Genomic DNA, 27185 nt, shown 5'->3' with positions numbered 1-27185 from the left:
AAAGGGTTTGAGTAAATTGCCAAAATCGTCCCTGTGGTTTTATATTTGCCAGTTTCATCCAAATATCCTCAATTTAACAGAAAAAATAGACTAAGTTAGTGGTTTGGATGAAAATGGTAAAAAATTACAAACGTTAGGGGCAATTTGGTACAAAAGTATCATTTTGGACGAAAATGGCAAACGTGATCAAACATCAGGGACGATTTTGGCAATTAACTCAATTTTAATTTAAGTTATGATTTTATCACATGACTCTATCATACCAATCGTATGACATGATTGAAAAAATTAAAATTTTAATTCTTCTATTATTTTCATTTTAACTCAAATTTAAGTAAACAATAATTTTGATATGATTTCTTTTATTGAAATTCAATATAAAAACAAATACACCGAGCACCTCTTATGTATATTTGGAAAATGTTGATAAAGTATGTATCAAAATTGACCAACTATCTATACCAACTAGATTTTGCTCCGTCCGCATTGCGGGGCACTAAGCCAAATATTTCACTCTCATAACATGTACGTCAATGTTTCGGTTACTTGTACATACTACTTATAACACGATTTCAAAAAAAAAATACATTAAGTCAACCAACTAAAACAAAACATTACCATACTTTTACTAAAAAAACTAAAACGATGGATATACTATGATTTTAAACTTGGAGCAAAACAAATAAGAGTGTGTCAGACGGTCAATCAATTAAAACAAAACACTACCATAGCCTTGTTAAAAAAATTAAAACAATGGCATGACTATAAGTTTACATTGGGGGCAAAATTGTAATTTAACAGGAGTAAGACGGTGACAAAACTGTAAATTTGAAATGAGGAAAAATCGTAATTTGGTTGTTAGAGGAAAAAACAAAACTAATGATAAAACTATAAATTTAAATAGGGCAAATTCGTAATTTGTCTGGACCAATAAGAAATTGTCAAGAGTTGTTTGACACTATTACTCTTTAAGTTTGCAATCAATTAATATATACTAACTTAAAAAAAATGAGCTAATTGCTTGTCGCCATTCTGGCCAATCACACAACTCAACTATTCCCTTTCAGAAAAATGTGTATGTAGTTTAATACCGATATTAATATTAATATTAATATTAATATTAATATTAATAATATTAATATTAATATTAATATTAATAATATTAATATTAATATTAATATTAATATTAATATTAATATTAATAATATTAATATTAATATTCATTTTTCAATGTTTCAGAATAGATGTAAACACGTGTCTTTGTATACCGCTAATATAAATTATCATAGTAGAGCACCACAAATCCCGCTAGTTCAATTAACAAAAACCAACATAAATATTTTTTTTTTTTTAAAATACTGTATTATGAATTTGTATTAAGATAGTTGGTAAACAGACAACAAACTGCTCCGCTACCCCTTTTGAATAGCAAAACACATCAGATATAACACATTATTTACTGATCAATTCAATTACATAAATAAAAATCGGAACACAACGGAGAGAGAAATTAATGGCACTGCCTCTTTCCTGGCAAGGGAACTCAAGCAAGAACAAACATAAGCACTAAAGAAACCAAACTAATCAACCAAACGATTACAACCGGAGAAATGGTTGACGATGATGCCGGAACCTTTCCCGTGCCGCTTGATGGTGTAGGAGTAGGCTTGGCGGAGGAAGAACCATCTGGCCCAGATGGAGCTGGGGTGGCACCACCACTACCACCGTCTCCGGTCACCGGAACCGCCACCTTCATCCCACCACTGCAGTGTCCAACCACACCACAAACGAAGTAGTGTGTACCTGTTTTGTTTAGAGTGACTGTGGTGGGGCTGGAGGAGTACGACATTATGGAGTTTGCGACGTTGCATTTATCATAGTCGTCTGCGCTCACTTCAGCTACCGTGTGACTACTTCCATAGTTAAACACTAGTCAAAGCCATAAATAAATAATAATTAACATATGACAATTAAGTGTTGTTGAGAAGGGAAAAAGCTCGAGTGTAGCTCGAAAAGATCATGAACTGCCGGTTTGTAAACAAGCGTAACGCCGGAAAAGGTAAGGTAAGCTCAGCTCGTTAAGCTAGTTGGCCCGTTTTAAATTTTTCATTTTTTGAACAGAAAATATGGATCATTGATGGACCACTAAAGTATTATCGTGCCATCAGCGGAATCACCAGATCATATCCATCTCCGCTAGGCTATAATAACTAACAGCAATTTAGGAGGAAACCCAATAAATCAGGGAAAAACCCCATTGTTAGAATCGAACCTAAGATGCCACTAGGCCCATTTAAATTAAAGCCCAAATTTTAATGTGTATGTATAGATTGATCGATAGATAAAAATTATAAGGGATGCAAACGAGCCGAGTCGAGCTCGGCTCGTTTGTATTTTTTCAAGCTCGAGCTCGGCTCGTTTATTATCTATTAGTTAATATATTAAATAAAAATAATATAAATAATAGACTTTTTAGGCTCGCGAGCTTGATAAGTGAAGCTTGGGCTAGGGCTCGTTTACTATATAAACTTATTTTTAAGTTCGAGGTTGTCTTGTAAACAAGTTTAAATAAGCTCGGCTAGACTTGGCTCGTTTACACTAAGGGTCGATAAGGCTCGACGAGTCTAAAGAGCTTCACATGCGAGGCTCAAGCTCGAGCTCGATAAACAAACGAGCTTTATTTTAGGCTCAAGCTTGGTTCGTGCTCGATAAGGCTCGGCTCGTTTGCACCCCTAAATTAATTTAATTTATAACCCAATTAATTACTTTTTTTAAACAACCCAGCTAAACTCAGCTTGTTTTGTAATTTTTTTAGCATGGGGGAGGTTTTTGTAATTTTTTTTAGCATGGGGGAGGTTATATATGCGAAATCTAAAATTACTATTTTTAAAACTTGTGAAAATAAACTATTCATCCCAAGTTAGCTCGGTTTATAAACTAGCTGAGTTTGAGCCTAACTTAGCTCGACTCATCTCGTTTACAACCGACAGTTTATTGCAGGGGCGGACATAGTGTATACCGGGGGGTAGCCTCCGCTACGGCTTGGCTCGGAAAAATTTGACGTTTTTAGTGTAAATTTTGGAAAAATTTGATGTTTTTTCGATTTCGTTACGGCTTATTTATAAAACGTTACGGCTTGGCGTGAATCCTAGATCCGCCACTGGTTTATTGTACATTATGTGAAAGAAAAAAGAGAAACAAAAACATTTTAATGTTACCAAGGCTATCTCTAACATTGAACTTTTTGCCTGAAGCCCAAGTGCTATAATCAACGCTAAGTGACCATCCAGCAGAGTCTCCAACGGTATAATCTATGGCTAAACATGATATGCCACAAGTAACCAATACCAACAACACAAACCCAATCGGGTATATTCTCATTGTGTGGGTTTTGGTATGTATTTGTGGGGGGAGGGAATGAGATCTTAATTGATGCAAATAGTTATGGCAAGAGTTCTGGTTTTATAGGGGTAAGAGGTTAGTAAGTGGAGACTATACTTTATTGAATACTTATGACTTCTATATGATCCCCCTATAGGGATAAAAGAAATGAGAATCACTTTATCTTATGAGAACCATGAAAACTAAGTTTTTTCAGAAAATAAAAAATTTTAAAAAAATCACTTGTTATTGCTAAAAAATAAAAAATAAAAAAATGTCGCATGCAAGAATTTACAGCGGATGTAAAAACATTTTATTGGTGAAGTAAAGAAATTTATATTGCCGTAAACAAATTTTACATCAGGCATAAGTACCGACTCGACCAATTTTTCTTTTTTACAGATGTGTTTATACCATTTTTCATGTACGTTTATGCAAAAAATGGTGACTTAACTCACGCGGTAAGTAGGAGTTCTTATGGTTCTCACAACTCGTGATATTTTTTTTTATTTTTAATCGCACATTTTTAAGAGGTTTTTTTTCGCATACATACATACATACATACATAAATACATATATATATATATATATATATATATATATATATATATAGGAAGAATGTATAGAAAACCCACTTTAATTTAGAAAACCCGGGAAACTCAAAGTTCCCGATGTTTTTTTGTTTTGAAAAAATTTACACATGTTATATGCATGTTTTTAAGGGTTTTGGGCAAAAAAAAAATCAAAAAAGCGCCGAGTAGATATTTTTTTAAAAAATAAACAAGTTTTGGTGTAACACATGTTACATTCATCTGACATATTTGTAACATGTGTTACACCAAAACTTGTTTATTTTTTTAAAAAATATCTACTCGGCACTTTTTTGATTTTTTTTTTTCCCAAAACCCTTAAAAACATGTATTTAACATGTGTAAATTTTTTCAAAAGAAAAAAACATCGGGAGCTTTGAGTTTCCCGGGTTTTCTAAATTAAAGTGGGTTTTCTATAGATACTTACATTATATATATATATATATATATATATATATATATATATATATATATATATATATATATTGTCAGTTTTGAAATAGAAACATAAGTATATAGTAAAATTTTAAACTACACATATGTGTATATTATGAAAAATATATATGTATATATTATATATATATCCTTAACCTAAGTAGTGTAGGAAATCCGGTCAAACAAACTCTGATTGGGCTCATTCCAGTGGTATTAGAACCGACTCGTCGAACACTAACCAAAATATGTGGTCCGGAATTGTTCTCAAGCTTCTCATACGTGTTTAAAATTGAAAAATAAGTATTGTACACATACGTTTAATAATGTGTATATATATATGTATAAATGTGTATAGATAATTATATATATAAAAAAGTAAGATTATGATTTTAAATATGTTTTTTTTTTTCTAATGTACATATGTATGTATAGATACGTGTTTAAAATTGAAAGAAAAAAACTGAAAAATGGGCGACTAGAAAATAAAATTACATAAAAAAAATAAATGGTACAAAATATTTTTTACGAGTCTCAAATAAGATGTGTTAATTTTAAAATCTCAACCCTACATGTGTCAATTTTGTTGGTAGGGATGTGACAAGCAACATAGATAAAGGTTGCTTTCCAACTAACGATGTTTTTCATTGTGTTTTTCCACATATTGTTCAAGGTGTAGGTGCATCATTTCACTTTTCTGTTTATTACTTAACGGATAATATATTTTTAACACTAGAGATTATAGGTCATTATAAATATAATTTACCAACTTTTTCGTTGTATCCTTGTTAAAATAATACTATAAACCGCACTAATCACGTACAAGTTATTTAATACATAAATTTTTAAAGATATAAAGTTGAGAGAAACAATGGCTTATTTTATTTTTACATCTTTAAATTTTTATTCTTATTCACATAACCTTTTCACCTCTATTTAACTTCTCTCTCTATATATAGAGAGAGATAAATGGGAGAGGTGTATAAATATTAACACCCACTTGCATAAAACTATTTGAACAAATATATTTTTATAGTATCAATTTTCATGTTGATTGTGTTTCACAATATTGTATCTTATAATTTTAAAGTGTGTTGTACATGAGTGTTTGTATTCTTGGCTTTGCTAGGTTGTACTTGTTTTTGGGTTTAAAAACACATACACATATATCTCACAAGGAATAGATTCTCTCTATTGTTTTCTTTTATCTCTCTAAAAAAAATCTTCGGTGATGATGTCGGTATTGGTGTCGACAAATCCTAGCCATCGTTACATCGTCTACTACCGGTGTTCGTGCCGTGTGACTCCCGTGACGATGATGGTGTCGTTATCGGTATTAGGGCCAAAAAATCACGACCATCTTTACTGTCTACCGCCGGTTTTGGTGCCAATGTCGTAGTTTGTGCATCATGGTATTGAGGTGATGTTGCCTTTGTCGGTATCACTAAATAAACACCATCTTTACACCATCTTCATGGTGTCTTGGTTTGTGCTTCATCGTGTTGTACCTCATGCTTAGAAATTGTGCTTCATGGTGTTGTACCTCTTTCAACATTTAGGTTTTGCCATTTTTTTGTTACATTCTTTTTGTTGTTAATTCGATGATGGTGAACATACGTTCATCTGAGAGGTTTTATATGATTGTTGTATCAATGATGATGACCCTAGGCTCATCTAAGAGCTATCCCAGTTGTTATCTAGGATTAAATACTTCGATGTTAATACTGGAATTATCTAAGCTGCGATATGATTTGGAAGCTCATAGTGTGTCTCGATGATGTGAACTTGGATTCATATGAGAGTACTGTGTTGTGCATCTAGTGGTTGTACTCTTGGCTTTAGCGGTTTGTATCACATTCGATTTTAAAAAACCTACACCTAGTTTGGTTATCCATCACTACCGGTGTCGGTGTGGGTTTGTTATTCTTTCTTCCTTAAAGGTTTTAGTCGGCGATGATGGTCGCCTAATTCTTGGCATGACATCTCCGGTTGTAGCCGTGGCAGCACCAAACCATACTTTGCTGACTATAGCAGTGAGTAAGAATTCCGACGATGATGATTTGTTAGGCCCTGAGTCGATCGGTTTTATTATATGATGGTGGTGGTGGCGTGGTACGGTTGGTTATGGTGTTTGCAGTTGTGATGGCGGTGGTTGTGGATGTGGTTGTAATGGTGGCAGTTGTGGCCATGGTTGTGAAGGTGGTGGTTGTGGTTGGCTAGTTTAATATACGCTACACAAACAAGTGTGTATTTAAAGCTATACTTTTAAAAATGCATACAATTTAGAAAAAGGATACATACAATTAGTTTGTGATTCTTTCTTTGTCGAAGGTTTTGCCCGGCAATGATTTGCTGGTGCATCTTGTGTGACAACAACTTAGTAGATAGGTCATTGCGTTCATCAAACATTCATCATAATAGAGTTAGTGTAAAAAGTAGTTGTGATTGTAAGAACTTAGTTGAACGAAGATATGGCTTAGACCGAACTTATATTAAGTTCGTTCAAAAGCCCATGACCCAAGCCAATAGCCTAGCCCAAAGACATGTGAAGATGTTATGTGTATAAACATGTTCGCATGGTTTATTATCAAGAGTTCACAAGTTTAAACGATACTGAAACTATCCAAAGACTGAAAGTCATTAAGCTGAATGAATACAAAGACATTCTATAAGTTATTGTTAAGGAAGAGTCTATCGGTGCATCTTATGTGATAGCAACTTGGTAGATAGTTCATTGTGCTTATCGGGTATTCCTCATAATACAATTAGGTGTTGTTTGTTTTTTACAAGAAGTGCTTCCTGACCTCTTATGTCTGCGCCGCGCAGACCACGCGCAGACCTTTGGGTCTGAAGACTGTTTGTTTTTCGAAGACCTTTCACTAAAAAACGTCTGCAAGACCTCTGTTTGGTGCAGACATGGTTCAATGTCTTCACCCCTTCTCCTCCACCCCATCTCCTCCACCAACTGGTCACCCTCCAAATCAAACAAAATGCAAAAAAATTGAAACTGTAAAAATGAGAACAAAGTTATACCTAAATTGGTGGTGAAGAAGAAAACTTGGAAACAATAAGACAACCCAATTAGTGATGGGCCACTGTATTCAAATCTTCACACATTCACGAGTCGACAGACTCCGATCAAAGTCGGTGACCGGCACTTCTCCTTCTCCTTCACCAACTAACTGAACAAGTTCAACTAATTTCTCATCAAACCATCGTGAATGTGTGAAGATCTGACTTACTTAAGGTTATTGTGAACAAAGTTAACACCGTCGAACCCGTCGGAAACCCACCGTCAGCGTCGTCGTCGACCAACACCATCACCGTTATCGTCTGGTCGTCATCATCGTCTAAACCAACACCGTCACCAGAATTGTCTATGCTTGAATCTTGATAGGAAGAGAGAGAAAAAGAGAAATCTGTGATTTCAAAATAGAGTAAAGTGGTGTTATGGTGTTGGTGGGTTTCCGGTGTTGGAAGTAAGATGGTGGTGGCAGTGGGTGTTCGGTGGAGGAGGTAGAAGTGAGATGGTGGTGGTGAGTGTTAGGTGGTGGTGGTGGTGGTGGTTGTCTGAGAAGTGAGAAAGAGAATTGGAGAAAGGGATCTGAGAATAGAAAGAGATAAGGGGTGTTGGTGTGGTGTTAAAAAACAAACAGTCTTCTTCCCGCAGATTGCAGATATTTGGTCCATCTCTTCTGCAACAGATGTCTGCAGATTTGGTCCGCAGACTGCAGACGTTTTACCTCTGAAAAAACAAACAGCAACTTAGTGTTAAAAGTAGTTGTGATTGTAAGAACTTATTTGAACGAAGATATACTGAACGCGTACAGTTCTATACAAACAACCCATGGTCATTATCTTTTATCAGCAAGATTCTTACAGGAATTAACTAAACATTGTATACCTGTTTGATGACAGATTCTCCAACAGCACAGGAAACTCAAGCTTAGTTCCTGGCAATGGGTCCACAGTAAAGAGAGTTTTTTCACCATCGTATGCAAACCCTTTACCACCCATCTCTGATTTATATAACTTATAGAGCATGTCGAGTACTCTTCTGCCTACACCTTTTGCCTTAATAGGAGTTCCGTCTCATGGAATAAAGCCACCTGAATCATTATACAAAGTTGTCAACTATCTTTTACCAACAAGTTTGATATAGATATCACAAAAATCACTGATAATTTAATTGACACTCTAATTTGGGATGAATTGCATGTGTTCCAAATAGAAGTGCTAAAAGGGTGGGTTGTTTTCGCGGGTTGGCCAGTCTAACCCAACACAAACCAAAAAAATTGTGTCACACATATCAACCACAAATTTGTGTGAGACGTGAACCAAAACACACGACAAGAAGCTTTTTGGGCTGACACAAACACCACCCGTTTAACCAGACTTCTTTTTCATATTAATATTTTAATATTACAATTTTACAACAAAAAATGCATATGTATATAAAACAATTCACAATAATATCCATTTTGGTCATCTTAATTAATAATTTCCTAAATGGTCAAAATTAGTCAATCTTTCAAAATGTGCTTATTATAATATATCACAAGTTGGCAACATTGTCTCATTTTCACAGTAATATATTGCATTACACTTGATGTGAAACAAGAACATATTAGTTTGAGTTTGTTATATAACAGTTGGTGGTAAAATAGTAGCATATAACTATATATAAGAGCAGAAGATATACACTGTATTGATAGAAGTGGTCACTGGTGCTGCTCAGTTTGACATTAAAGTGGTTAGCCAACAGTGGGATCTTCTGGCCTCTGGTGCCTGACCCGCGTATAGCCATTAGTGTGCGGTTCGCGCCATGGACTTTAGCAGGAACAACACCTGGTGGAATCACCAGCGGTGGTGGTGGCAGTGCCTCTGATGCTTGCTTTTCTGAACGCTTCATTTTGTTTTTTCTGTCACCATATAATATACAACTATTGTAAGATCATCTAAAATACAAGTTTAGATAAAAAACCCAAAAAAATATATTAAATACAAATAGACACACACTCTAAACACAAACAAATATCATAAAACAAATTATATGATGATTATGAAAGAAAATCCCTTACAAATAACAAAAAAAAACCCCACAAATGCTGCTTTAATTTCTAACAACTGTTGACTATATCCATACAAAAGCTGGAAAGTTGCTAGAATGAGAAATCCTGTTGAGTAGGTGATAACTCGTGTTCGGCCGTAGGAGGGGAGGACGCCGGAGAGATTGGTGGTTGGGGGTAGGGTTACTTGTAGATCTGCAACGCTCGGATCGGAGTTTTTGGTTCCATGAAAGTGTCGAACCGAACTGGGAAAGCCAGATCTTGTATCACATGTAGAAACCCTAGATCTCGTTTGAGAGAGAAAGAAGTGAAAGCCAGGTCTTGAATCGCATGTAGAAACCCTAGATCTCATTTGAGAGAGAAAGTAGGGAGATGGGACTGGGGGCGGCTGAATGAATGAGTAGGGTTTCGAGAAAGAAAGATTATATTGGACCCGGAAGGGAAAAAACGGGTCAACATTATCCGGTTCAAGCTCCACGCGGCATCCAGTACATTAATACCTTGTTGAAAAGTTGGCGTGCTTTGAAGAGTTATATAATAAGCTTTGAACACTTATATATATATAGGAGAAGGATCCGTTAGGAACCATCCTTTATTGCGAGAACCGCGAGAACCAGTGTGAATAAAAACAGTAATACCTAAAAAAATATGAAAAACACCCAAAAATTTTTTTATTTTTTTTTACTATTTTTTTTTGGAAAAATCGCTATATTTCGTTTATAATAAAAAAATTTCAAAATAAAAAAAAATTTGAGTCACACTTATCCATGCACATGTTACATCATGGTTATATACCTAATGATGCACATGTGCATTTTGAATATTGGTAATCTAAAAAGTAGTGTATTACGGATGGTATTAAATTAAGTGCAATTGTCTATTACTGATAACGTATTACGGAATTTGTCGAAGTAATGATACATATGCATATGTGCATGGATAACTGTTACTCAAAAAAAAAAAGTTTTTTTTGGTAACTAAATATAGCGATTTTTGTTAAAAAATATTAAAAAAAAATTTTTTGAGTGCTTTTTTGATTTTATTTAGATTTTTTTTTTGTGTTCACATTGGTTCTCGCGGTTCTCGCAATAACGGTGGTTCTCAAATGAACCTTACCCTATATATATATATAGGGCCAGCATTTAGAGAAAACGGTCAAAAGTGTGAGAACGGAGAGAACGGTTATGGATCGTCCGATCAAAACAATCTATGGACTAGATGAGGCGGTGGTGTTTTCGTAAATAACATAACTTTTATTGCTGTGGCACGCTTCATTAAGGGTAAAAACGTCTTTTGACTTCTCTACACAAAACGCCATCACATGAAATAAACGCCATTAAATTACCACCTTAACCCACAATAGCACACACCATCATAATCTAAAAAATGCCATTAGATATAAAACGCCAAAATTAATTATAATAAAATCCCGCCTAAAAAAACCGCCAAAAAACATCCTATATATACAACATCTCAGACCTTCCATTAAAACACACAAAAACCCAAACGCCATATTTAATATATACCATTCGTTTTAGAAACGCCAAAAAACCCAAACATCAAATATCCTCTAAACCAAACTTTTATTTGAAATTTATTTTGGTTTTCGATAAGGTTTCGCTCAATGTAATGGACAAAATCCTTAAGTGAGGATATTGTCCATTTCATTGAGTAAAATCTTATTGACTTTATCCTCAACTTCCATGTCACACCCCTAAAATCCACATGCGGAACACCACCGCTTGGGGGCGTGACTGACCAGGATCCAGCCACCAATTATACTGAACAATTTAATTAATTAACATAAGTAATACTCACCAACCACACGGTTGGCAAATATCATAATCAAAGTTCAAAAGAGTTAAGTTTAATAGTAACATAAGTAGCGGAAGCATAGACAATTAGTTTCAAAACAAAGTTCATGGTCCATGTTATTTAGAACCCAACACGCGGGTTAGACGACCACTTCACATCCCCAAGTCGCAAGCTCCTGAGTCACTGGGTACCTGCAAAGCATGCAGTAGGGAGTCAACATAATGTTGAGCGACCCATGGCATTATAGCCTAGTGGTATTGGGGTGGGATAAGGCTTATGACCATTAGGTCATGGGTTCGATTCCCACAAAGGGGGTTTTCCCAGATTTATTGGGTTTCCTCCTGAATTGGTGTATAGGCATTATTGCCTAGTGGAGATGGATATGGTCGGGTGGTTCTGCTGGTGGCACGATGATACTCCAGTGGTCCGTCAGTGATCCAAATTTGCCGTTCAAAAAAAAAAAACATAATGTTGAGCGAGTTCACTAGTTGTCCAGTTTTAGTTTTCGAAAACATAAGTTGTTTAGATAAAGCATTTATAATCACTTTGTGGGGAGCTACCCCATCTGTAAGCTCACTAAACTGTAGATACCGAAACTGTTGACGGAAAGTTGTTGTGCCCCGAGTCAATGTCTATCGTCATTGACCAAGATGCAAGGTCTACTAGTTCACGCCCGATCTCCCCCGGTCACGGTGTGAGGTTGTCAAACCTAATAGCGCTATCAACTAATAACCCGTTCGCCCCCGGCGATTAATCGGTACTGTAAGCAGGGACTTAAGGTGATAGAGTTTTGTTTAGCTTGGCTAGTTGTGATTTATAAATAATATCCAAACGTATCTCCCCCGGAGATAGTAAATACCCATTCGGATTTCCCCCGGAAATAGTAGCTCAAAGTATTTTTCCCAAGTTGGCAGTTTGTCCGTGTCCCTCCTTGGGACGCATGCTTTTAGTGTGTGAACTCACCTTGGGTTGCTCGGCAGATTAGGTTACTTGTCAAACACGCTGGTCACCACGTCCTAACATGGTTACCAGTATAGGTCAGGTTTGGTGTACAAGTAATCACGTATATCTTACAAGATTCTAACACAATACATGCAGTTTAACATATAAGTTATTGGGCCGGCCCTAAAGATTCACACAGTTGACAATTAGTCCAGCAAAGCACATAGTCCAAATAATCAGGCGGCCCAAACAAAATCAAGTTATGGCCCAATAACTAAGTGAGCAGCCCAGTCGAGACAAGGGGGTCTCGACTCGAGAACTTGCGGTCTCGAGTCGCACCAAGAGGTCTCGAGTTGTACTGGCTGGTTTCGAGTGGTGCAGGCTTGACTCGCAACCTCAGAGGTTCTGAGTCTTGTCTCGAGTTGTCACGATGAGGTCTCGAGTCGCAACCGTTGCGGTTTCGAGTTGTCACGCTGTGGTCTCGAGTCGCAACTGTTGCGGTCTCGAGTTGTAGCTTCAAGGTTTCGAGTCGCAATGCTGGTCTCGACTTGTTCACGTGCTGATTCTGATATATCAGGCCAATTTGTACTATGCATCAGGCCCATTTTAGGAAATAACCAATGAGGGTTAACTAACAAGTTTCCTAAACTAACAATTAATTAATATGGATCAAACCTTGCCCTTTTTAAATCTTCAACTCATATTCAACATGTTCATCTTTAGGGTTTTCATATTCATTCAAAGCAAACATAAACCAAATAGTCAACATAAATTACATACAATCATCGGTTCACCATCATGTATATACATTTGTTATAACAATCTTGCATACCATCTTTAAACAACATTTTCATACAAGAATATGTTTTGCATAACACTCATTCATTCATCTCCAAATTACCTATCATACAATCTTAACATTTAACTAGTCATCAAAGTCATCTACACACATTTAACTATATAGAACATGTATTCATTCATCAAACATACCTATGTCATGCATTATCATCTATAATGGAGGGGATACTAACCGGTTGTGAAAAGGGCACCGAATCAAGGAAGAAACCGAGAAAGTAAAGTGTCCGAATGATGATGATGAGCTTGACCGAGTTTCTTGACCGAGATTTCTTGTTGATGCCGGTTAGATCCGAGCTTGAACCGAGAATTCGGAGAGAAGGTGGTGTTGTTGGGGGTTTTTAGTGAGAGAGAAAAGGAGTGTGTGTTTGTGTAAAAATGAAGGAAGTGGGGAAGGTTTGGGGGTTTTATACTTGGTTTCGAGTAGGCTAAGGGTTTTCGGCCCAACCGGTTACGGCCCTACGGCCCACTCGAGACCGAGTGGTCTCGAGTCATGGTCTCGACTCACTAGCACAAACACACACACACACACACACACACACATATATATATATATATATATATATACATACATACATTCAACACGTAGCATGTAAGAAGGTCACATTTTCATTTAATAATATATATGCAAAATGATATTACAAGATGTTTGTTCGGGAAAACCTAGAGTGTCACATTATCCCCAAGTTTTAAGAACTTTCGTCCCGAAAGTTAAAGCAGCCACTGCCAAGCTAGTGCGTGTAAGAGTGTTTCAACGGGGTGTCACATCATCCCCCGCTAATTTGGAATTTCGTCCCGAAATTCGGTTGTAGCTTCAGTGCTGGGGGTTTCGTTTGGGAACAACTGGGGATACTTGCACTTCATCTGGTCTTCCCGCTCCCAGGTAAACTCTGGGCCACGTCGCGAGTTCCAACAAACTCGTACGAGAGGTATCTAGCTACGTTTGAGGATTTTGATCTCTCGATCCGTGATCTCAATCGGTTCCTCAGTAAAGTGTAGCTGTTCATCAATAGTGAGTTCCTTGAAGGGGATTATGAGTGTTTCATCTGACAGACACTTCTTCAGATTAGACACGTAAAAGACATTGTGCACCGCACTCAGCTCTTCAGGCAGATTCAATCTATAAGCAACCTTACCGATTTTCTCGGTAATTTCGAATGGTCCAACATATCGCGGATTAAGCTTGCCCCGTTTACCGAAACGAACCACACCCTTCTAGGGTGAGACTTTAAGTAGAACCCGGTCCCCGACCTGGAATTCTAGCGGTTTCCTATGCTTATCAGCGTAGCTTTTCTGACGGTCACGAGCTGCCGCCATGCGTTGTCTGATCTGGGCAATTTTCTCCGTTGTGTCTACTACCAATTCTGGGCCTGTGACCTGGCTGTCACCAACTTCCGCCCAACAAAGAGGTGATCCGCATTTACGACCGTACAATGCCTCGAAGGGTGCTGCCTGAATGCTGGTGTGGTAGCTGTTATTATAGGAGAACTCCACTAGCGGTAGATGCTTCTCCCAATTCTTGCCAAAATCGATCACACATGCTCTAAGCATGTCTTCCAGGGTTTGGATGGTGCGTTCAGACTGCCCATCCGTTTGTGGGTGCTCATGTCCAAACGTGAGCCAAAGGATTTGTGCATAGCTTGCCACAACTCCGAAGTAAAACGAGCGTCTCGGTCGGAAATAACAGAAGTTGGCACCCCGTGCCTCGAAACTACTTCCTTTAGGTAAACCTCTGCCAAGGTAGAAAACTTGTCTGTCTCCTTGATAGCCAAAAAGTGTGCCGACTTGGTCAGTCGATCTACTATCACCCAAATAGTATCATTCCCGCGTTGGGATCTAGGTAGGCCAGTGACGAAGTCCATGGAAATTTGTTCCCATTTCCACTTCGGGATTTCTGGTTGCTGGAGTAGGCCTGCTGGTTTCTGATACTCAGTCTTGACCCTTGCGCAGGTCAAACATTTGCTGACATATGTTGCTATGTGGGATTTCATGCCAGGCCACCAATAGGTGGTCCTTAAGTCGTGGTACATCTTATCCGAACCAGGATGTACTGAGTAACGGGACTTATGGGCTTCGTCCATCACAAGTTCACGTAGATCTCCATAGAGTGGAACCCAGATGCACCCTGCCACATAGTAAGCGCCATCTTCTTTTTGTTCTAATCCTTGTCTCGACCCTCGGAGGGACTCAGCCCTGATGTTTTCCGGTTTCAGAGCTTCGACCTGAGCATTTCGAATCTGAGTAGGGAGGTTAGACTGGATGGTAAGTTGTAGTGCTCCCACGCGTTTGGGCGTGGTGTCTTTTCGGCTGAGGGCGTCTGCTACTACATTGGCCTTGCCCGGATGGTACTTAATTGCGCGTTCATAGTCATTTAAGAGTTCGACCCATCGACGCTATCGCATGTTTAATTCCTTCTGCTTGAAGATGTGCTCGAGACTCCTGTGATCAGTGTAAATAGTGCGCTTGGTACCGTACAGATAATGTCTCCATATCTTAAGCGCAAAAACCACTGCTCCCAGTTCCAAGTCGTGTGTAGTGTAGTTCCTTTCGTGAGTCTTAAGTTGTCGAGAGGCGTAGGCAATAACTTTTTCACGTTGCATTAACACGCAACTGAGCCCATGAATGGATGCATCGCAGTAAACCACAAAATCGTCGGTACCTTCAGGTAACGATAGGATAGGAGCACTATAGAGGTTATCTTTTAGCTTCTGAAATGCGGTTTCCTGAGCTTCCTTCCATTTATAAACCATACCCTTCTGAGTGAGAGCCGTGAGAGGCTGTGCGATCTTTGAGAATCCCTTGATAAATCTGCGATAGTATCCTGCTAGTCCCAAGAATTGGCGAACTTCGGTCGGAGTCTTAGGGGTAGGCCAATTCTTTATAGAGTCGATCTTAGCTGGGTCGACGTGAATTCCATCCTTGTTAACCACGTGCCCAAGGAAATGGACTTCTCGAAGCCAGAAGTCACATTTCGAGAATTTGGCGTACAGTTGCTCATTGCGAAGGAGCTCGAGGATAAGGCGTAGGTGCTGTTCATGCTCTTCTTGACTTTTTGAGTAGATCAGGATGTCGTCGATAAACACAATCACGAATTTGTCGAGGTAAGGCTTGCACACTCGGTTCATGAGGTCCATGAATACCGCAGGCGCGTTGGTCATTCCAAAGGGCATGACAAGGAATTCGTAATGACCATAACGAGTTCTGAATGCGGTTTTGGAGATGTCTTCATTACGGACTCTTAGCTGATGATAGCCCGATCGTAGGTCGATCTTAAAGTAGTAGCTCGATCCTTGCAACTGATCGAATAGGTCGTCGATACGCGGGAGCGGGTAGCGATTCTTGATGGTAACTTTGTTCAGCTCACGATAGTCGATGCACATTCGGAACGTGCCATCCTTCTTCTTAACAAAGAGTACCGGTGCTCCCCAAGGCGATGAACTAGGGCAGATAAATCCTTTATCCAATAGTTCCTGTAGTTGTGTAGAGAGTTTCTTCAGTTCTGCGGGGGCTAGTCGATATGGCGCACGAGCTATGGGCGCTGCTCCGGGAGCTAGCTCGATTTGGAATTCAACCTGACGGTGGGGAGGGAGTCCAGGTAGTTCTTCAGGAAATATCTCGGGGTAGTCACGCACTACTGGAAAATCTTCAATCCTCTTTTCCTTTTCCTGCGTCTTGGTGACAAGTGCTAAGATAGCGGTGTGCCCCTTTCGTAAACACTTCTGGGCCTTCAAGAATGAGATAATGCCTGAGACTTCTCCGCCTTTGTCACCTTGTACAATGAGGGGTTTGCCAGAACGACGGGGAATGCGAACCATTTTCTCTTGACAGAGGATTTCCGCGCGATGTTTGGATAACCAATCCATACCGATAACGACGTCGAAGCTTCCAAGAGCAATAGGGAAAAGATCGATGCTATAGGTCTGACCAGACAGTACTAGTTTGCAGCCTTTGATCACATGTGAGGCCTCGATGTTTCTACCATTAGCTAGCTCGACGATATGATTAGAACTTAGTAACGAAGGCGAGCGCTTAAGCTTCTTACTAATACGTAGGGACACATAACTAGCATCGGCTCTAGAATCAAATAATACAGAAACATAACGAGCATCAAGTAGGAACTTACCCGCCACGACGTTGGGGTCATTCCTCGCTTCTCCAGCTCCAATCACAAAAGCCCTTCCCCTTGCACCATTCCCAGCATTGTTGTTTTGATTGTTGTTTCCAGCCCCCTGATTGGTGTTGCGGTTCTGGTTCAGTTCAGGGCAATTCTTCTTAAAGTGCCCCTCAGCTCCACGCTGGAAACATCCCTTGACGTTCCCATGATGCTGCTGCTGCTGCTGGTTCTGCCCCGCGGGACGTGGGCTCCTACAGTCCTTGGCCTCATGCCCCATCTTGTTACATCGCTGACACTGACTTTTCCCACAAGGCCCACTGTGATGTCGATTGCACTTGTTGCACTTGGGGTGGTTCCCGCGATAGCCACCCTGTTGTTGAGTGCCCTTGTTGTTTTCAGTTTTCCTTTGCTGTGCTGGGGCCTGAGTGTGGTTAGCATCCTTGCTTTGATTTCCTTCCCACTTACGCTTGTTGTCATTAGAAGTTTCAGCAGTAGCACTGATCCTTTTGGGCAGCTTGCCCTGTTCCACGGCCTGATCAGTGAGTTTGTGAGCAAGACGAACGACCGGCTGAATGGTAGTGAGGTTGGCTGCAGTCACATGGCTTCGAATTTCTGGAGCCAAACCCTTGATGTACAATTCGATTCTCCGGTACATGGGTCGAGACATGTTTGGGCAAAGGGCAGCATAGTCGTTGGACTGTTTGGTGTTGATGTGCGTGAAGTGTGTTATATTTTAGATGTATATTTAAGCCCCTTTTTACACTTTTAGCCAAGTTTTAAATTTATAAAACACGATATTTACTAACACTAAACACACATATGGGCAAGTGCACCCATCGTGGACGTAGTATAGTGTTGGTAAGATACCGAGGTCGTCCAAGGACACAAGAGCTTTTAATACCGGTTTATCCTCAACGTCTAATCAAATCAAAAAGTGAGAAAAATGTTTTAAACTAAGAAAAATAAAAACTAACTAAATGCTAAAAAATAAAATAAAATAAAAACAGATAGACAAGATGAATCACTTGGATCCGACACGTGTGTTAGTATAACCTTTGATTATTTTCGCACTTTTGCACTTGTTTAAGAGATTATCTTAGTTATTGTAGTAGGCCCCTCTTTTGAAGGCGACGTTACCCTCAACCCAGTAGTTTGAGTCAGCAAGGATACAATCCTGAAGGGTCGGATTATTGAAAGATAATGAATTAAGTTATTAATGCAAATTGTGGTAGGCCCCGCTTTCGGCGGTGACATTACCCTCGGCTAAGTAGTCTGAGTCAGCAGGGATACAGTCCTAAATAGCCGGGTTATAGTATTAATAGTAGTTAACTTATGAGGGGGTCAAAGAGTTTGGATCCCCGCCATCCAATACCTATGGGTATTGAAGGAGATCCTACTAAATTTGACCCAGGTCCCAAGCAGGACCTCTAAACGCTGAACAAGGGCAAGACCCTTACCAAACCGTTCCCTTAACTCCCGACCAGGTAGCCAACATACCTCCATATAGACCGTGGAGATATGAATGGTGAAAATCTTTTATTTTATATAGACAGTAAAATAACGCCAAGACACCACGGACAAACGATAAGGAAAGATCACCTTCAACATAAGTAACTAGTTATTAAAGTCATTAATACAAAACCAAATAAAAAGTGCAAAAGATTAAAAATAAAAAGTATTATACTAAACACTTGTCTTCACCAAGTGATGTAAGAGACTTAGGCAAACATGGCCTTGATTGTCAAGAACTCTTACGATCAATCTTGGATCCCGAGACGACTCACACACTCTATGATGGACAATGGATGATGATGGTGGATGATGGTGTTATGGTGGTGGTGGGTGGTGGATGAAGTGTGAGAGAGGTGGTGTGCCAAGGGATGAGATGGAATGAAACCAAGCACCCCTATTTATAGGCTGAACAGAAGGCTGGGCACGGCCCCGTGTCCGCTGGACACGCCCCCGTGCCCGTCTGACATTCTCTCTCTTCATTAATTGTAATTCGCAATTACAATTAATGCGCCTGCTGTACTTTCACCACGCCCCCGTGTCCGCTGGACACGGCCCCGTGGTGGGCAATGGAAGCTTCTACTGGTTTGTCTTTTCTGCTGCTTCTTGGGCACGGCCCCGTGTTCGCTGGACACGGGGCGTGTTCAGTCTTCTGTTTTCTCTTCTTTGCCTTGGGAGGTGCCGTTGAGGATCCGGGCAGTCTACTTTTATTCCTTTTCTTGTATTTATGCTAGAATTAGTTGTCTTTTTGCTTCTTTTGTGATTTTGAGCTCATTTCATCCTGAAAATACAAAAGGAAGACAAAAACACTCTTTTTCCAACATTAGTACCTAAAAAGGGTTAGTTTTATGCCTTAATTGATGTGATTTATATGTTGCATTTTACACACATCAAATACCCCCACACTTGAACTTTTGCTTGTCCTCAAGCAAAACTCTTTAAATGTGGCTTACACTCCCAAATGGAATAGGTAGAAGAGAAAGTTTTTAGCTTGTCCTAGAGTGTCGGGAATCCAAGGTCTTTGTAAGTTTTATTTTTATTTATTTACAATCCTATTCGTTATGATTTATTTTGAACGTTTCATAAGATAAATTACTTATTCGGGCATAGCATGCCTTATTAAAATTCCATTTATATACAAGTTCACATACCTCACGGGGGATCACTCAACACTCGGCCGAAGGTGTAATTTTTAGTGAATCACTCGAGAGCGGCATGGAACTTACGCCTTCCATAGGCTTGCCAAGCAATCAATCCTCCTCCTTTTTAACTTTTTACCTTTGTAAATATCAAGAGGACTTTTGGGGTGAAGGGTTAGGCTTGGGTTAAATGTGGGTGGTTTGGATTAGTGGTTAGTAAAATGGCGAAAATCGTAAAAAGCGTCGGTTTTCGTGACATACCTTGTTTTTAGTGATTTTTTTTATTTTGAAGTATTTCTCCAAACAAGCTTTTATATAGCTTTTGTTTGTTTTTGACTTCATCATCATTTTTTTTTCACATAAAAAGGCGAGTTTACGAAAAACCGAGCTTGTTACTAAAATAAAGGGTAAAAATAAAAAGGGTTTTTGGTGGGTAAAAAGAGTTTTGGGGTAATGAAATGAAAGGTTTAGGCTCAAAGGGGCTATCTAGGGGGATTTTGGGTAGGTGGTAAAAAAAAGGAAAAATAATGGTTTAGAAAGAAAAATATGGTTAGTCCTAATGCCTCCATCACTTACTTACTTGGGTTTAAGTTGGTAAGGACCGGGAATGTATCGTCGTGGCAAGTTCTAGAGTTGTAAGAACCAAGCGGCTATTCACACAAGAAACGAAAAATGAGCATTTAGTCTAAATATGTGTATCTTTATGCTCAATAAAGGCTCAAAACTCACTTTTGTGGGAATGGGTTTTTAATGTGATCAAGTATATATAATCGAATTTTTAACTAGACTTGTTATGCCGTTTCGTAATTTTCTTATGTTGGTTCTTTGTTATCACGACGCTATCGGTTGTAAATTTGTAAAAATATAACCTTTTTAGAACTTGTTATTCCCAACTTAAACTAAGACAAGTAAATGATAAAAAAAATGAAAAAGTTTTTGAAAAAATTTGGGGTGTTTAGCGGTTCCAATAGAGTTTTGTGTAAGGCTTGTATTTAGGATTTGCAAAATTCAAGGTTTTAGCATCCCCCCCACACTTAAATTACACATTGTCCTCAATGTGTCCAAAAATAAGGTTTTTGGTTGATTGGAATGTGTAAAAGTAGGTTAAAAAGCAAAGATTTATGTTACTGGCATCCTGGACACGGCCCCGTGGTGACCGGGCACGGCCCCGTGGTCAAGTGCCAGTAACGAAAATTAAAGAATTAAAACAGAAGCCTGGACACGGGGGCGTGTCCGCTGAACACGGCCCGTGTCCAGTTACCTGAACTGGGTGTTTTTCTGCAGGGGGCTCAGCACGGGGGCGTGTTGGTTAGGCACGGCCCGTGTTGAGCCTTCTGTGATGGAGATTTGTGTCGGGTTGCTCTGTTCTTCGTGCATGGGTCCATTTTTCTCGTTCCCTTTTTCATCCATTACCACCATGAGTGTGTTTTATTCTGCAAAATAAAACTAAAAGATTAAACTAAACTAAGGATAGTTCCGCGGAATGCCTCCGTGGTGCGCCACGTTTATAAGGGTCCTTGGCTAGACCCAATGCGAGGTTATATGTTTTCATGAGTGGGATGTCTGGCGTCCCATGTTACACCGTCGGAGAGCAGCATCCAAGCTTGAATCAATAACCTTCATGTAATTGACCGGGTCGTCGTCTTCTATTCTCTTCCCAACCCCGAACTTCACTTCATCATCCCCGTACCTCAAGGTGAGTGTCCCATCATTCATATCCACCACTGCTTGGGCGGTGGCAAGGAAGGGTCTCCCTAGTATAAGGGGGACCTCGGTGTCTTCCTCCATATCGAGTATGACAAAGTCAGCTGGATAAACGAATCTGCTTACCTTTACCAAGACATTCACGATGACACCTTGTGGGAATTTGACGGATCGATCGGCTAATTGTATGCTCATTTTTGTAGGGCTTGTGGTTCCTAAGCCGAGTCTTTTGAACATTGATGAGGGCATGAGGTTAATGCTAGCCCCAAGGTCGGCTAAGGCATTACGAACGGGTGATTCCCCTATTGAGCAAGGAATCGTGAAGCTTCCGGGATCGATTTTCTTTTGGGAAAGTTTATTGAGTACGAGGGCAGAGCATTCTTCGCCTAAATTGACTAATTGCAAGTTTTCAATTTTCTTTTTATGTGTAAGGAAGTCCCTCATGAATTTAGAGTACTTGGGCATTTGAGTTAGGACTTCGATAAAAGGAATATTGACATGCAATTGTTTTAACAGACTTTCGAACTTAGCGAATTGCTCATTGGTCTTTTGACGAATTAACCTACCGGGGTATGGAACTCGAGGAGCCTTGGTAGGCTCTGGTGACGGAGGGGAGTCCTTTTCCTGCAGAGGTGTGGGTACTGTTTCCTCCGTTGGTGGCAGCACTTCTGCAGGCCCTACGGTGCGGTTCCGTAGTGTGATGAGGTGAACTTGTGCTTTTGGGTTTGTTTCGGTATTGCTAGGTAATGCGCCTTGCGGTCTCTCAGAAAAATTTTGAGCTATTTGATTTAATTGTTTTTCTATGTTTTGAATACTAGCTTGTTGATTTCTAAAATTTGATTCTAATTGTAGAAATCTTTCCGAGTTTTTCTTATCAGTGTCGGAGACGAGGCGAGATATCGTATCTTCGAGCCTTTCTCGTCCACTTTGTTGAGTGAAATTTTGTGACTCATTTCTTGGTTGCTGAAAGTTTGTTCGTTGGGTTTGTTGGTTACTACTATTGCCGGGTTCCCTCCAACCAAGGTTTGGGTGGTTTCGCCATCCTTGGTTGTAGGTTCCCGTTGGGGGACCCGACGGCCTAGGTCTATTATCAATGTAGTTTACCATTTCTTGTTGATCGTCTGTTTCTTTCATGCAACTCCAATTTTCATGTGACCCACCACACCCTTCACAAGCCATAACCGAGACTGTTTTTGTCATTTCCAATTTTTTTATCTTTGAAGAAAGGGCCTCGATTTGGGCTTGTAAAGAAGTGCTTTCATCGACCTTATGGGCGCCCGGGGCGATAGACTTATTTCCCCGGGGGGTGTGCCATTGAAAATTGGTTTGAGCAATTTCCTCAATTTGATTATATATTTCGTGTGGGCGTCGATTACCTAAAAGTCCCCCGGAGCTAGAATCAAGTGTCTGCCTAGTGTGTGGCAACAATCCATTATAGAAAGTGGATACTTGTTGCCATATTGCGAGGCCGTGATGGGGACACTTGCGTAATAGCTCCTTGAACCTTTCCCAAGTTTCATATAAGGATTCCCCGTCCTCTTGTGAATATGTATTAATTTCAGCCATTAACTTAGCAGTTTTAGCAGGAGGGAAATACTTATATAGATATTTTTGGGCTAGTTCATCCCAGGTGTTTACCGATCCAGCTGGGAGGGTGTTGAGCCAAGCTTTCGCTCGGTCTTTTAGTGAGAAGGGAAACATACGGAGGCGGATGGCGTCGTTTGATGCTCCATTGATCCGAAAGGTATCACATATTTCCAGGAAATTAGTTATATGTAGATGGGGATCCTCGTCCGCAAGCCCGTGGAAGGTTGCGGAGTTTTGGAGCATTTGTATCAAATGCGGCCGAAGTTCGAAGTTATTGGCTTCGACATTCGGAGCATTGATAGCGGCGCCTAGATTACCTACGGTGGGTCGTAGATAATCCATAAGGGTACGTTGGTGTGCCATTGGAGGTGGATCACCCGAAACCTTCTCTTGGTTTTTGGCTTTTAACCTTTTTCTGAGAAAGCGTTCGGGTTCTTCTAGTGGTTCTTTTATGTCTTTATTGGAACTGGAGCTCATACACTACGTGAGGTTGGCGTCGGGTTCCAAGTCTTGCAATAAAAACAGAAAAGAATGTTGGTCAGAAGGTTCACCACGGCCCCGTGTTGAGCGAACACGGCCCGTGGTCGGAATTTCAGTGATTGTTTTCCAGATCCCAGTTACTGAAAGTTGGACACGGCCCCGTGTTGCACCGGCACGGCCCCGTGGTCAGCCTTCTGTAACTTGGAAAACAAAAAAAACTGCCAGTAACGATGCTGGGCACGGCCCGTGTCCGACCAGGCACGGCCCCGTGCTGAGCTCTGCAGAAGCTGAAAATCTATGAAAAATCCTAAAAATTAAAGAAAAAAATAAAAATATGATTAGGCCGTTGATTCCTAACTTTCTTAAAATCCTTGTGTCCCCGGCAACGGCGCCAAAAACTTGATGTGCGTGAAGTGTGTTATATTTTAGATGTATATTTAAGCCCCTTTTTACACTTTTAGCCAAGTTTTAAATTTATAAAACACGATATTTACTAACACTAAACACACATATGGGCAAGTGCACCCATCGTGGACGTAGTATAGTGTTGGTAAGATACCGAGGTCGTCCAAGGACACAAGAGCTTTTAATACCGGTTTATCCTCAACGTCTAATCAAATCAAAAAGTGAGAAAAATGTTTTAAACTAAGAAAAATAAAAACTAACTAAATGCTGAAAAATAAAATAAAATAAAAACAGATAGACAAGATGAATCACTTGGATCCGACACGTGTGTTAGTATAACCTTTGATTATTTTCGCACTTTTGCACTTGTTTAAGAGATTATCTTAGTTATTGTAGTAGGCCCCTCTTTTGAAGGCGACGTTACCCTCAACCCAGTAGTTTGAGTCAGCAAGGATACAATCCTAAAGGGTCGGATTATTGAAAGATAATGAATTAAGTTATTAATGCAAATTGTGGTAGGCCCCGCTTTCGGCGGTGACGTTACCCTCGGCTAAGTAGTCTGAGTCAGCAGGGATACAGTCCTAAATAGCCGGGTTATAGTATTAATAGTAGTTAACTTATGAGGGGGTCAAAGAGTTTGGATCCCCGCCATCCAATACCTATGGGTATTGAAGGAGATCCTACTAAATTTGACCCAGGTCCCAAGCAGGACCTCTAAACGCTGAACAAGGGCAAGACCCTTACCAAACCGTTCCCTTAACCCCCGACCAGGTAGCCAACATACCTCCATATAGACCGTGGAGATATGAATGGTGAAAATCTTTTATTTTATATAGACAGTAAAATAACGGCAAGACACCACGGACAAACGATAAGGAAAGATCACCTTCAACATAAGTAACTAGCTATTAAAGTCATTAATACAAAACCAAATAAAAAGTGCAAAAGATTAAAAATAAAAAGTATTATACTAAACACTTGTCTTCACCAAGTGATGTAAGAGACGTAGGCAAACATGGCCTTGATTGTCAAGAACTCTTACGATCAATCTTGGATCCCGAGACGACTCACACACTCTATGATGGACAATGGATGATGGTGGTGGATGATGGTGTTATGGTGGTGGTGGGTGGTGGATGAAGTGTGAGAGAGGTGGTGTGCCAAGGGATGAGATGGAATGAAACCAAGCACCCCTATTTATAGGCTGAACAGAAGGCTGGGCACGGCCCCGTGTCCGCTGGACACGCCCCCGTGCCCGTCTGACATTCTCTCTCTTCATTAATTGTAATTCGCAATTACAATTAATGCGCCTGCTGTACTTTCACCACGCCCCCGTGTCCGCTGGACACGACCCCGTGGTGGGCAATGGAAGCTTCTACTGGTTTGTCTTTTCTGCTGCTTCTTGGGCACGGCCCCGTGTTCGCTGGACACGGGGCGTGTTCAGTCTTTTGTTTTCTCTTCTTTGCCTTGGGAGGTGCCGTTGAGGATCCGGGCAGTCTACTTTTATTCCTTTTCTTGTATTTATGCTAGAATTAGTTGTCTTTTTGCTTCTTTTGTGATTTTGAGCTCATTTCATCCTGAAAATACAAAAGGAAGACAAAAACACTCTTTTTCCAACATTAGTACTTAAAAAGGGTTAGTTTTATGCCTTAATTGATGTGATTTATATGTTGCATTTTACACACATCAGTGTATGCCTCGATTTCTGATCCAACCATCTTGAGCTCATAGTACTTATTTTCGAGCTTGTGGATGTCATCCCAGTGACAGTACTCCTCCTTAATCATGTCCTTGAAATCCTCCCACACAGTAGCATTAGCAGTCTCCAAACCAAACATCTGAATTTGCGCCTTCCACCAGGAAAGCGCATTCCCTTCAGGCGTACCAGTAGCAAATTTCACCCAATTTGCAGGGGGACACTCACAGACAGCAAAGACGGCTTCGACTTTCTCAATCCAGTGCAGAAGACCTATGGCACCCTCAGTGCCATTGAATGGGAGAGGTTTGCAATCCATGAAAGTTTTAAAAGTACACACGTGTGGTTGCGCAGGTGCATGCTGACTGTGGTGAGAAGCGAAGCGAATAGGTTTAGGGGGAAAAGACGATGCGGCGGTAGGATCTAAACATCCTAGGATAACGAGTTTACCTCCAGGGTGAGCTGCGAAAGCTGCAGCCACCGTGTTAATGTAACACCCCGAAAACGGGTTTGGTAATCAAACCTCGTTAATACTAAAAGACGGGTAAAGTACCGTTAGTGGTTAAATCTACCCGGTGAATATTAGGATTTAAATAAATAAATCTAATATTTATTAAAAGGATGGGAAATACTTTGAGAAAGCAAAGTATATAAAAAGGCCCGAGATTTAACAGGATTTAAAATAAAACAGGTTTTTGAACAAGAACTAATTAACTAGGAAAAATTATAACCTAGTTAACTACAAGTCTAGAAATAACTTGAAATAAGGTTAGAATAACCTTATTTAAATGTTAAACAAAAGGGGAGGGACTAATGTTGTTAAACTTGAAACTATTATTATTAGTTAAAAAAAATAAAACCAAAACACTATTTAGGTGTCTGGTTCGATCAACAGGAAGAGGAGGGCGACCTCCACCCTCAAAACCCTAACAACTCACTAAACTCTCAAATTGAAGGCTCAATTCAAGTTGAAATCGAAATTTGAGCATAGATTACTGATCTTCATCACAAGAGGATTACAAGGTATGTAAAATTTGATGAAAACTTTCAACTTGAAATTCTCATGAAATTGGGAAATCTGAAAATTTATGTTGCATGTTTGCTATTTGGGTTGATATAGTGTCTAGGAGTAAAACCTAGACAATAACATGTGAAATCATGGCTAAATTCTGAAAATTTCATGAACACATTGAAGGTGATTCATGGGTTTGTGAGAAAATGATGAACACTAGGATGTAGAATGCTAATCTAGTGTAAATTGATGCATAGAAACTGATTTCTGAAAATATGATGTGTAGTTCATGAACACTAGACATAGAGGTTTGATTTGTGATGTAAGTCTTGGTAAAAAATAAAAATAAAAATAACTAGTTATGAACTAGTTAGTAAATATGTAAAATTATGCCCACTAGGTGTTTGTTAAAATGCCTAAACGAAGCTAAAATGTTGAAATTCCATGTGAAGTGT

The 27185-nt window shown here is 39.6% G+C and overlaps 1 protein-coding gene, 1 long non-coding RNA gene and 1 other non-coding gene across 3 annotated transcripts; 1 reads left to right on the top strand and 2 right to left on the bottom strand.

The window, feature by feature from the left end:
* Positions 1-1389: 1389 nt before the first annotated feature.
* LOC110877862 (mavicyanin) lies at positions 1390-3444 on the bottom strand. The gene is made up of 2 exons (XM_022126088.2): positions 3219-3444; positions 1390-1929 (listed from the first exon to the last, which is right to left on the bottom strand). Exons 1-2 carry the CDS (start codon positions 3379-3381, stop codon positions 1544-1546), a joined length of 549 nt encoding a protein of 182 aa, XP_021981780.1. The 5' UTR covers positions 3382-3444; the 3' UTR covers positions 1390-1543.
* Positions 3445-7153: 3709 nt separating this feature from the next.
* LOC118481949 lies at positions 7154-9858 on the bottom strand. Its single transcript, XR_004866401.1, has 4 exons — positions 9485-9858; positions 9106-9325; positions 8308-8512; positions 7154-8148 (listed from the first exon to the last, which is right to left on the bottom strand). It is a non-coding gene; the product is annotated as an uncharacterized LOC118481949 (long non-coding RNA).
* A 13157-nt stretch (positions 9859-23015) lies between these two features.
* On the top strand, positions 23016-23122 carry LOC118482454. The gene has a single exon (XR_004868490.1). It is a non-coding gene; the product is annotated as a small nucleolar RNA R71 (small nucleolar RNA).
* Positions 23123-27185: the final 4063 nt, after the last annotated feature.

The sequence above is a fragment of the Helianthus annuus genome, chromosome 9 (genome assembly GCF_002127325.2).
Source record: "Helianthus annuus cultivar XRQ/B chromosome 9, HanXRQr2.0-SUNRISE, whole genome shotgun sequence".
Classification (NCBI taxonomy): domain Eukaryota; kingdom Viridiplantae; phylum Streptophyta; class Magnoliopsida; order Asterales; family Asteraceae; genus Helianthus; species Helianthus annuus.
This window is presented reverse-complemented; position numbering and strand designations above follow the sequence as displayed.